The sequence below is a fragment of the Vipera ursinii genome, assembly GCF_947247035.1.
Source record: "Vipera ursinii genome assembly, chromosome: 6".
Lineage (NCBI taxonomy): Eukaryota > Metazoa > Chordata > Lepidosauria > Squamata > Viperidae > Vipera > Vipera ursinii.
Window position 1 is genome coordinate 44,870,207 of NC_139515.1, and position 12,317 is coordinate 44,882,523.

At 44.8% G+C, this 12,317-nt stretch overlaps 1 protein-coding gene across 6 annotated transcripts in view; it reads right to left on the reverse strand.

The window, feature by feature from the left end:
* Positions 1–579: 579 nt before the first annotated feature.
* The window catches only part of ZFC3H1 (zinc finger C3H1-type containing), a 54,365-nt gene continuing 42,627 nt past the window's right edge, over positions 580–12,317 (reverse strand). The window contains exons 30-35 of one of the 6 annotated variants that reach the window (XM_083365938.1): positions 11,977–12,142; positions 10,393–10,493; positions 5,033–5,134; positions 4,401–4,440; positions 1,668–1,730; positions 580–1,538 (exon numbers count right to left, since the gene is read on the reverse strand). In XM_083365938.1, coding sequence (XP_083222064.1) covers positions 1,404–1,538; positions 1,668–1,730; positions 4,401–4,440; positions 5,033–5,134; positions 10,393–10,493; positions 11,977–12,142 — 607 coding nt within the window. In that variant the 3' untranslated portion in view covers positions 580–1,403. Of the gene's footprint in view, positions 1,731–4,400; positions 5,135–10,392; positions 10,494–11,976; positions 12,143–12,317 lie in introns of all 6 variants that reach the window. The other 5 variants (XM_083365937.1, XR_014492885.1, XR_014492886.1 and 2 more) reach the window with 5 other exon arrangements.

The following is a 12,317-nucleotide window of genomic DNA, read 5'->3' on the forward strand; positions in this document are numbered from 1 at the left end:
GTACATAGTGGAAGCAAGAATGATTTGTAAAGATAGAAATGTGTGGAATGCTATTGAACGCAGCTGATATAAACTAAATCTAGCTAAATGCTCTTTTCCTTCCTCTTGCCTTGTGTATTCAACTTCTTTTACATATTATTTACTTCTTTTGCTGTCTACATGACACCACTGATGGATAACCCAGAAAGGGAATAGCTAGTGGGTTTCTATATATGTATGCTAATCATGAATGGCCACAAAAGAGTAATTAAAACCTGCACAAGACAAATGCAGTGTGATTCTAGGATGCAAACATTTTGACTGTTTCTTATATTTTTTGTGGTACATATTTTCAGTCTGGATTAAAAAAAAAACACTGGACAAGTGTCTAGTAGCCTGAGCTACTACTATTACTACTAGTAGTATCTTTACTATTTTATCTTTATCACTACTTTAGCTTTACTATTTTATTACTTCTACTATTTATGGCTTTGTGCTCTGAAAAGATTGTTAGCTGTCCCACTGTTGTGTGCTGTTTAAAAAAAGAATGGAAACAGAAACCACATTTGTACTATCTAGTAAAAGACAACAAAGACAACAGATTTTTAAAAACGTATATTCAAAATATCTTTGTATAAACAGTAATACTACAGTGTAGTATCTTAATACAAATCAGTTCAATATTATTAACTGTTAAACTTTTATTATAAATTAAAATTTCTTTACAAAAATTGCACATAATAGAATTGATCACTCTTGAGGTTCTGATGCACTGGCATTGTAATAGAAACTGTATTCTTCAAGTTTTAGTCTCTGCCACAAGTCCAAAATGCAGAAAGGGCATTAAGCTACCCTCATAGCCTCCAAGTACAAAAATCATACTTGTGGCCATGGCAGGTATTTTGCTTAAGAACGGTTGTTTTTTTGTTTTAAATCCTGCAATCAAAACAAATCTCTGAAAAAAAGGGACTGGGAAACAAGGACAGGGAAATAAAAAGTAAAACAAAACAGACTAGTTGTTTTTCATGTAAACAGGGCCCTCATTATTAACTCCAAACATAGATCTTTCAGGCATCAGTGTGAGTGTCAAGGGAAATCAGTAATAGCACAAAAGAAAATGAAAAGGAGCAAGTTTTTAAAAAAATTAATACATTTTATGTCTGTCATTGGGATGAACTATACTTACGTACATGATGTTATGAGAGTCTGGCAGGGCCAAGAAGCAGGCCATAGAGGGCATCGTTTATCCAAGAAGGCGCCATGTTAATTGTTTCCAGGTTCAAGGAAAGCAAGCCAAAAGAGACTTGAGCTGCTCAGCACGGCTCATCTGCTTTACACAAGCCTAAAGCCAGAGATCAGCCTGGAGAATCACTTCAAAATGATTTTGGCATTTGAGAGGACTTAGTACTGACTGCGCCCAGCGTTCAGTGATTCGTGCTTTCTGTTCTGTAAGTGTTTAAATTTAAAAGCTCATCTAGGCTGACTCCAACCTCTTGGCACTTGGAAACTAGTTTTCTCAGGTTATCACTTTTACCTCCTTCTGATGCTTCAAATAGGAACTGCTGTAAGAGACGGGGAAGCAGACATGAGATTTAGCCAGAAGCTTGAATATCACCACATCAATGGACATGGGATATGCAGAAAATTGAAATGAAACCTTAAACTGAAACGTAAGGAGAAAACATTACATCTTTCCACAGGGTTGCACAAAGAGGTAACTTCTGAAAGGCTCTCTGATATAAGTGATGGACCTATAAAGGAGAGACAAAAAAAAACAATTCGATGTTATCACTCAATAAATATTTTTCTCATTCATCTCTACATCAAACTGTCTTGATCAGTTTATCACACTGATTATACACAACGACTAGTAACCTCATTTTTTAAAAAACAACAACCGTTAAATCCAGCATATTTGAATGAATACAAAAACACGATTTTCCATCTTAGAATAAAACTTCATATTGTCTTATTTTAAAACAAAAAACTTTTCTCTTTGTGCATCAAATCTTTAAAATGGCTTATCTGGCAATAAAGCTCACTAAGCAGGTATAGGTAGAATTATATTGTAAATGAGATGTCACAAGGCCAAAGGGACTGAATTTAAGTCAACCCAATTAGCATGTGAAAGGACACAAGGGCACTAAAGTGGTGCAAATACAGTCATGGCCGAAATTGTTGGCACCCTAGAAATTTTTCCAGAAAATCAAGTATTTCTCACAGAAAAGTATTGCAGGAACACATGTTTTGCTATACACAGGTTTATTCCCTTTGTGTGTATTGGAACACAAGAAAAAAAGGGAGGAAAAAAAGCAAATTGGACATAATGTCAAACAAAACTCCAAAAATGGGCTGGACAAAATTATTGGCATCCTTTCAAAATTGTGGATAAACAAGATTGTTTCAAGCATGTGATGCTCCTTTAAACTCACCTGGGGCAAGTAACAGGTGTGGGCAATATAAAAATCACACCTGAAAGCAGATAAAAAGGAGAGAAGTTCACTTAGTCTTTGCATTGTATGTCTGTGTGTGCCACGCTAAGCATGGACAACAGAAAGAGGAGAACAAAACTGTCTGAGGACTTGAAAACCAAAATTGTGGACAAATATCAACAATCTCAAGGTTACAAGTCCATCTCCAGAGATCTAGATTTGCCACTCTGTCCACAGTGCGCAACATTATCAAGAAGTTTGCAACCCATGGCACTGTAGCTAATCTCCCTGGTCGTGGACGGAAGAGAAAAATTGATGAAAGGTTGCAACGCAGGATAATCCTGATGGTGGATAAGCAGCCCCAAACAAGTTCCAAAGGAATGCAAGCTGTCCTGCAGGCTCAGGGAGCATCAGTGTCAGTGCAAACTATCCGACATTTAAATGAAATGAAACGCTATGGCAGGAGACCCAGGAGGACCCCCCTGCTGACACAGAGACATAAAAAAGCAAGATTACAGTTTGCCAAAATGTACTTGAGTAAGCCAAAATCCTTCTGGGAAAATGTCTTGTGGACAGATGAGACCACAAGATACGAGCTTTTTGGTAAAGTACATCATTCTACTGTTTACCGAAAACGAAATGAGGCCTACAAAGAAAAGAACACAGTACCTACAGTGAAATGTGGTGGAGGTTCAATGATGTTTTGGGGTTGTTTTGCTGCCTTGAATGTGTGCAAGGCATCATGAAATCTGAGGATTAGCAAAGGATTTTGGGTCGCACTGTAGAGCCCAGTGTCAGAAAGCTGGGTTTGCGTCCGAGATCTTGGGTCTTCCAGCAGGACAATGACCCCAAACATATGTCAAAAAGCACCCAGAAATGGATGGCAAGAAAGCGCTGGAGAGTTCTGAAGTGGCCAGCAATGAGTCCAGATCTGAATCCCATTGAACACCTGTGGAGAGATCTTAAAATTGCTGTTGGGAAAAGGTGCCCTTCCAATAAGAGAGACCTGGAGCAGTTTGCAAAGGAAGAGTGGTCCAAAATTCCGGGTGAGAGGTGTAAGAAGCTTATTGATGGTTATAGGAAGCGACTGATTTCAGTTATTTTTTCCAAAGGGTGTGCAACCAAATATTAAGTTAAGGGTGCCAATAATTTTGTCGAGCCCATTTTTGGAGTTTTGTTTGACATTATGTCCAATTTGCTTTTTTTCCTCCCTTTTTTTCTTGTGTTCCAATACACACAAAGGGAATAAACAAACGTGTGTATAGCAAAACATGTGTTCCTGCAATACTTTTCTGTGAGAAATACTTGATTTTCTGGAAAAATTTCTGGGGTGCCAACAATTTCGGCCATGACTGTATAGTGTTACTGCATCTGACAGAAGCAACTGAACCACATGCCTTTTCTTTTGCTTTTTCAAATGAACATAATGGATTGTTTGCAAACAACAAATTAAAAAAATCTGCTGGAATGTGTTTTAGGTACACATATGCACACCTAGCTTATCTGCTCCTGCTTCACTTTCTTCTTTCAAGCAAGTAAACCAGGAAGAGGATAGCTTCACCTGATGTCTGAATTATGGACTAAGGAATTAATTAAGAAGTATAATTAACACATGTAATTAATGTAAGTAAAGTTATTACTAAAAAGTTAATAAATACTGTGATTGGCCCAGGGGCCCTGGCTATTAAGTTTTGACATCAGATCAAACTATTTCACTTCTTGATTTATTTACCTGTCATATGAATGAAGAGCAAATTAATTCATATTTTGCAAAACCAGAATTCACGGTTTGTTGTGTAAAATGTATTCAATAGTACAAGCTCTGTAGGTTTTTTCCCTACAAAATAAACTACCATTGTTTTTTTTATTCTTAACAGTATTGCTGCTGCTTCTTTTTTAATAGAATTTATATCAGAGATGAGACAAATTAAGAACCTTGGGAACAATTATTTTCAAATTATTTCTATTTAGTATATTTTCCTTACATACCTCTCTTTGTCCCTTTAAAAAGCATTCAGCAGCAATGGCTCTGAAGGGAAGAAATAAAAATGATTTATTTTTACTGAATACTGAGTATCTTGAAGGGAGGAACACTGGATATGGAATGAAACTATAAAATCCTGGAAAGCAATAGAGACTAACTCCCAATGATGACAATCTATAGTGAAGAGACAAAAAAGATCCATTTTATAAACACATCTTACATGAGCAAGACATTTCAGTTGTTCCCATTATGTACAAACACTGCAGACAATGATCAGTTCATCATCACTGGATAGTGCTATTATGATATAAAGGGGAGGGTAGAAAGGAGGAGGAAACAGAAGTCAATAATTTGAACAGTACAACACTCCAAAGTAGCAACAAGGAAATAAATCATTTTTTCCTTACTTATATACACAAATTATACTTACTTCTGAAATATTTTTGAATGGGAAAGCAAGGTCCTCGCTTTAATATCGTGTACATTTCTAAACCAAAGAGTGTGAACTGGACTACAATGAAAAACCTTTCTAGTAGAAACTAATTAGAAGGCTATTTCAGTTTTATGAAGCAAACCTTTTTAAACAATGAAAATTACAACAATATCTATCTTAACAGGTGTATGACTGTTGAATTACATTTTCCAGATGGCCAGGCAAGTTGGCATATTATATGTAAACATCTTGGCTTGCAGTTTCAAAATTTGAACATTGTTTTCTTCCCAATACTGCTGTAGCAACCTGCAATTACAAAGAAGTATATGAGAAAATGTAGTAATAGCTAAATCAACATGTTAAATAAAACTTTTTTTTTAATCTCCAGAAAAAGAAAACCCAATGCAAATACAAGTTGAGGGTTCAAACTGATATGTATTGGGGATTCTGCTCAGGGCTCAATAGGTGATTGACCAGTCTCTGCTTAAACACTTCCAGTGAAGGGGGAGTCTGTAACCTCCTTCAGTAATTGGTCTATCGGTAAACCACTGTTACTGCTTGATACTGTCAGGATAACTTCAGCTAAAACCACCAGGCTAAATTACTCCAGAAAACATATTACTAAAACACATATTAATATACTTTTTATCTCTTTTTCTTTTGAAAGAAATTACATTGGGATTGGGACTCTGCTACTAGAATAAACTCTGAAAACTGAACAGAAAATTTGGTATGAATGGAGAAGTGATGAAATGAAAAGACTGGGATGAAAAAAATTGACCTGGTCAGGCAGATAATTACTTAGAAATTGTCCCAATGTATGTCTATGGGCACTGGTTTTAATATCAGTAAATGCAGCATAATAAACAAACATTTCTATGAAGAGATAAAAAAATTGTTTACTAAGATTCCTATTAATTAGTTTTTGCTATTTGATACCAATTACTAATATTAATTAGTTAATTAATAGACAACAGGTAGGCCTACTCAAAAGACTGAAATTATTAAACATTAAATGCTGGCTGGCTTAATGCTAATGAAAACATCTCTTCAGCCATCTGCTTGCATCCATTTCCTAGTTTAATGTCAGTTTTTGAATCCAATGTATGGTACTTGCTTCTTTTAGTTCCTGAACAAACTTTTAATTGTGTGATTTTTAAATGAAATCAGGTTCCACCAAAATCCTCTTCTAGGTTGTGCAGTTAAGTCAAAAAGCAATGGGGAAAATACATTAACATAACAATTTGCTCAAGTTTATCTAAAAAGCACTAAACTATTACTGTGCCCAATATTTTCTTACAGACTTGCTGGATAATATTTATAGTTTAAGAACCATATTTATGTTTAGGGAACTAGGATGCTAAGATCATTTTCACCTTTCAACAAACTTTCTAAGCTATAACTCTATATAGGCTGAGGACACTGGATTGGATGACTGGGAGGGAGGAAAAAGCAGATGGGAAGAGTCACGAGTATTTTAAATGGTTGTCCAAATGCTTCTCCTACAGGTTTTCTTTCATAGCCCCCAGCCTGATCCAACCCTTTTCATAATCAATTTTTCTATTGCCAGCTTCATCTCACACCAAATTCAGTATACCGTATATACTTGAGTATAAGCCGACTCGAGTATAAGCCGAGACCCCCAATTTCACCCCCAAAAACTGGAAAAAGTTATTGACTCGAGTATAAGCCGATCCGCCGTTCTGCAAGCCTCTGCCGCCAGCAGAGGCTCGATCCGCCATTTTGCAAGCCTGAATACACAGGAATACCCTGTGTGGCCGCGGCTCGTCGGCAGGTCTCCGTTCCTCCTGCCGACCTTTGGGGAGGTTTGGGCGCCTCCCCAAACCTCCCCAAACCTCGGCAGGTCTCCGTTCCTCCTGCCGACCTTTGGGGAGGTTTGGGCGCCTCCCCAAACCTCCCCAAACCTCGGCAGGTCTCCGTTCCTCCGCGCAGACCTGCCGACCTTTGGGGAGGTTTGGGCGCCTCCCCAAACCTCGGCAGGTCTCCGTTCCTCCTGCCGACCTTTGGGGAGGTTTGGGCGCCTCCCCAAACCTCCCCAAACCTCGGCAGGTCTCCGTTCCTCCGCGCAGACCTGCCGACCTTTGGGGAGGTTTGGGCGCCTCCCCAAACCTCGGCAGGTCTCCGTTCCTCCTGCCGACCTTTGGGGAGGTTTGGGCGCCTCCCCAAACCTCCCCAAACCTCGGCAGGTCTCCGTTCCTCCTGCCGACCTTTGGGGAGGTTTGGGCGCCTCCCCAAACCTCCCCAAACCTCTGCAGGTCTCCGTTCCTCCGCGCAGACCTGCCGACCTTTGGGGAGGTTTGGGCGCCTCCCCAAACCTCCCCAAACCTCGGCAGGTCTCCGTTCCTCCTGCCGACCTTTGGGGAGGTTTGGGCGCCTCCCCAAACCTCGGCAGGTCTCCGTTCCTCCTGCCGACCTTTGGGGAGGTTTGGGCGCCTCCCCAAACCTCGGCAGGTCTCCGTTCCTCCTGCCGACCTTTGGGGAGGTTTGGGCGCCTCCCCAAACCTCCCCAAACCTCTGCAGGTCTCCGTTCCTCCGCGCAGACCTGCCGACCTTTGGGGAGGTTTGGGCGCCTCCCCAAACCTCGGCAGGTCTCCGTTCCTCCTGCCGACCTTTGGGGAGGTTTGGGCGCCTCCCCAAACCTCCCCAAACCTCGGCGGGTCTCCGTTCCTCCTGCCGACCTTTGGGGAGGTTTGGGCGCCTCCCCAAACCTCCCCAAACCTCGGCAGGTCTCCGTTCCTCCTGCCGACCTTTGGGGAGGTTTGGGCGCCTCCCCAAACCTCGGCAGGTCTCCGTTCCTCCTGCCGACCTTTGGGGAGGTTTGGGCGCCTCCCCAAACCTCCCCAAACCTCGGCAGGTCTCCGTTCCTCCTGCCGACCTTTGGGGAGGTTTGGGCGCCTCCCCAAACCTCGGCAGGTCTCCGTTCCTCCTGCCGACCTTTGGGGAGGTTTGGGCGCCTCCCCAAACCTCCCCAAACCTCGGCAGGTCTCCGTTCCTCCTGCCGACCTTTGGGGAGGTTTGGGCGCCTCCCCAAACCTCCCCAAACCTCTGCAGGTCTCCGTTCCTCCGCGCAGACCTGCCGACCTTTGGGGAGGTTTGGGCGCCTCCCCAAACCTCCCCAAACCTCGGCAGGTCTCCGTTCCTCCTGCCGACCTTTGGGGAGGTTTGGGCGCCTCCCCAAACCTCGGCAGGTCTCCGTTCCTCCTGCCGACCTTTGGGGAGGTTTGGGCGCCTCCCCAAACCTCGGCAGGTCTCCGTTCCTCCTGCCGACCTTTGGGGAGGTTTGGGCGCCTCCCCAAACCTCCCCAAACCTCTGCAGGTCTCCGTTCCTCCGCGCAGACCTGCCGACCTTTGGGGAGGTTTGGGCGCCTCCCCAAACCTCGGCAGGTCTCCGTTCCTCCTGCCGACCTTTGGGGAGGTTTGGGCGCCTCCCCAAACCTCCCCAAACCTCGGCGGGTCTCCGTTCCTCCTGCCGACCTTTGGGGAGGTTTGGGCGCCTCCCCAAACCTCCCCAAACCTCGGCAGGTCTCCGTTCCTCCTGCCGACCTTTGGGGAGGTTTGGGCGCCTCCCCAAACCTCGGCAGGTCTCCGTTCCTCCTGCCGACCTTTGGGGAGGTTTGGGCGCCTCCCCAAACCTCCCCAAACCTCGGCAGGTCTCCGTTCCTCCTGCCGACCTTTGGGGAGGTTTGGGCGCCTCCCCAAACCTCGGCAGGTCTCCGTTCCTCCGCGCAGACCTGCCGACCTTTGGGGAGGTTTGGGCGCCTCCCCAAACCTCCCCAAACCTCGGCAGGTCTCCGTTCCTCCTGCCGACCTTTGGGGAGGTTTGGGCGCCTCCCCAAACCTCGGCAGGTCTCCGTTCCTCCTGCCGACCTTTGGGGAGGTTTGGGCGCCTCCCCAAACCTCGGCAGGTCTCCGTTCCTCCTGCCGACCTTTGGGGAGGTTTGGGTGCCTCCCCAAACCTCGGCAGGTCTCCGTTCCTCCGCGCAGACCTGCCGACCTTTGGGGAGGTTTGGGCGCCTCCCCAAACCTCCCCAAACCTCGGCAGGTCTCCGTTCCTGTTTGGGGAGGTTTGGGCGCCTCCCCAAACCTCCCCAAACCTCCCCAAACCTCGGCAGGTCTCCGTTCCTCCGCGCAGACCTGCCGAGGTTTGGGGAGGTTTGGGGAGGCGCCCAAACCTCCCCAAAGGTCGGCAGGAAGAACGGAGACCTGCCGAGGTTTGGGGAGGTTTGGGGAGGCGCCCAAACCTCCCCAAAGGTCGGCAGGTCTGCGCGGAGGAACGGAGACCTGCCGAGGTTTGGGGAGGTGCCCAAACCTCCCCAAACAGGAACGGAGACCTGCCGAGGTTTGGGGAGGTTTGGGGAGGCGCCCAAACCTCCCCAAACGTCGGCAGGTCTGCGCGGAGGAACGGAGACCTGCCGAGGTTTGGGGAGGTTTGGGGAGGCGCCCAAACCTCCCCAAACAGGAACGGAGACCTGCCGAGGTTTGGGGACGTTTGGGGAGGCGCCCAAACCTCCCCAAAGGTCGGCAGGTCTGCACGGAGGAACGGAGACCTGCCGAGGTTTGGGGAGGTTTGGGGAGGCGCCCAAACCTCCCCAAACAGGAACGGAGACCTGCCGAGGTTTGGGGACGTTTGGGGAGGCGCCCAAACCTCCCCAAACGTCGGCAGGTCTGCGCGGAGGAACGGAGACCTGCCGAGGTTTGGGGAGGTTTGGGGAGGCGCCCAAACCTCCCCAAACAGGAACGGAGACCTGCCGAGGTTTGGGGAGGTTTGGGGAGGCGCCCAAACCTCCCCAAACAGGAACGGAGACCTGGGGAGGTTTGGGGAGGCGCCCAAACCTTCCCAAACGTCGGCAGGTCTGCGCGGAGGAACGGAGACCTGCCGAGGTTTGGGGAGGCGCCCAAACCTCCCCAAAGGTCGGCAGGAGGAACGGAGACCTGCCGAGGTTTGGGGAGGTTTGGGGAGGCGCCCAAACCTCCCCAAAGGTCGGCAGGAGGAACGGAGACCTGGGGAGGTTTGGGGAGGCGCCCAAACCTCCCCAAACGTCGGCAGGTCTGCGCGGAGGAACGGAGACCTGCCGAGGTTTGGGGAGGCGCCCAAACCTCCCCAAACGTCGGCAAGTCTCCGTTCCTCCGCGCCCTGCCTGCCTGCTTCTTTCCGCTGCGGAAAGAAGCAGGCAGGCAAGGCGCGGAGTTTGGGGAGGTGCGCGCGCACCTCCCCAAACCTCCCCAAACTTCGGCAGGTCTCGGACAGCGGTGGCTTGGGAGAGGTGCGGGCGATCCCGGAAGCACCAAAGCCTCGGCCGCGCACAAGTCCTCGGTAAGTTTTTTTTGTTGACTGGAGTATAAGCCGAAGTGGAATTTTTCAGCCCAAAAAGTGGGCTGAAAAATTCGGCTTATACTCAAGTATATACGGTAGTTCAATTTTTGTAAGAGTTACTACTCACACAGCTCATTTACCTAATTTCTTTCCAACACTGCCCTGAATTTGAAAGAATAAAAAGAAGCACGCATATAAAATTTTAGATGCTCCCAGTAATATTTCTTACTTGAATGCCAGTCCAGGATTCGAAGGCATGGTAGAACAAAACCGTTCCAAAGCTTTGGAATGCTGAGTCTTTGGAACACAACTCAGATAAAAGGAAATAACCTGAAAGGTTGATTTTGAAAACATTAGAAGCTCCCATTTATTTATTTTTAAAACCCTGTCCTCTAGTGTAATGAATGAGAAAATAGCATGCACACTTTTGAATTCAGAGTTAGGTTGGTCTGACCGATACCTATCAAAATAAAACAATTGTGGGATATTCCATCATATATCACTTTACCTATAGTTGTTTCACAGAAAGGAGAGGCATGCCATCTAGCTTCAGACTGGCATGCATAAGCAACTCTATTGGGGATTTGTTTGTTTGTTAATCCTGCCTTTATTAGTTTTAAAAATAATTCAAGCAAGCAAGCAAACAAACAATAAACCTTCCTGGGCCCAAATCATGAGAGAAACAGAAGTAACATCATTGGAAGGTGTCTGATTATGTTGATTCTTGTATTTTTTGCAGATTTTAATGGAAAAAACTCTGCAACTGCTGGCTTTTGATAAAGGAAGAGTAAGCCAAGATGAAGGTTGTGCTATGTGAGGATGGTCCAGCTGAGCTCTGAAACAGAACTGATGCCTTTGCTATTAGCTTCAGACTCCAAGGACCCAGATGGAACTAACATTTTTCTGGGCACAGTCTGAAGAGATAAGGATATGAACAAGCTTCAATACCCGACCACACAAAAATATTCTCAAGTCTTGAAAACCAACTGCATATGACTTGCTTTGTAAGGTTATTTCCTTTCCTCCAAGTAGAAAGGAGGCAAGTAATTTCCTTAGATAGTCAGCAGCTTACTACTGTATTTGGTGCACCTATTAAATGGTGCCTTCAGGGTTATCGGTACATGGCAAACAGTGAAGAGGAATAAAAAGGGGAAGATAAAATAAAAACACAAAGCAGAAAAACAATAGCTAGCAGAAGACGGAAAGAATAAAATAAAAGAATAAAAAGACCAAACAAATGTCCAAGGAACTCTCGGATGTACTATTACAGCAGTGACGAAAAGGAAATAAGGTAGATAGACACCAATCCTGCTAAAAGGCAAACCTTCCTAATTAATAACGCAGGTGATTCTGATTCAGTTAATTTGAACCATAGGCACAATGAAAATACAGCCATGATACCTCTTTCAATGCAAGTAACCTGAAACTATTATAATACCATCAAGTTTCGATACAGGACAATATTTATATCTCAGGGTTGAAATGAAGGGTCCTTGGTACTCTCTAAGCTTGGTTGTGTTCTTGCAGACATTTCATTAAGGGTAGGTAAATATCAGCACTGATGATGTTACCTAATTGGGTAATGAAATATCTGCAAGAAAACAACCAAATTCAGAGAGCTCCAAGGATCCCTCATCATTACGTTTCTTCCTCCATTCCACCTGAAAGTGTTGATTTGAGCATCACATTTTCTTTTGCCCTCTCCCAAGCTCCGATGGGTCCTTATAACATTTTGGCTAATCAAAGATCTCAACTTTGCTTGTAATGTTGCTTACATTAGGTGTGCTTTACTGTGGATTTTGAAATACTGTACCTTATTATGAAATTCATAGTTGGTCCAGTAATCAGCAGTGCTATATGGAATAGGGTAACGTGTTGAGACTGTAACAAGACATCTGTTCACAAGGTCAGTAAAAAGCTTGAATTCTTGAACTTGATTGTTGGATTTGACAATTTTGTCATTGATGAAAACAAGGTAACTAGAAAATACAAGTAAAACATATTTGAATACTTCTGAATGTGCTATTTTATTAAAACCCTCAAAACACAAGATTTTTCACAGCCTTGGGGATTCCATGGACAGCTTTCAGGGTTGTTACATAAGCTCAAGTGATGGTTGTTCATTTGCATTCTTGCGTTTTATATGAGAGATGA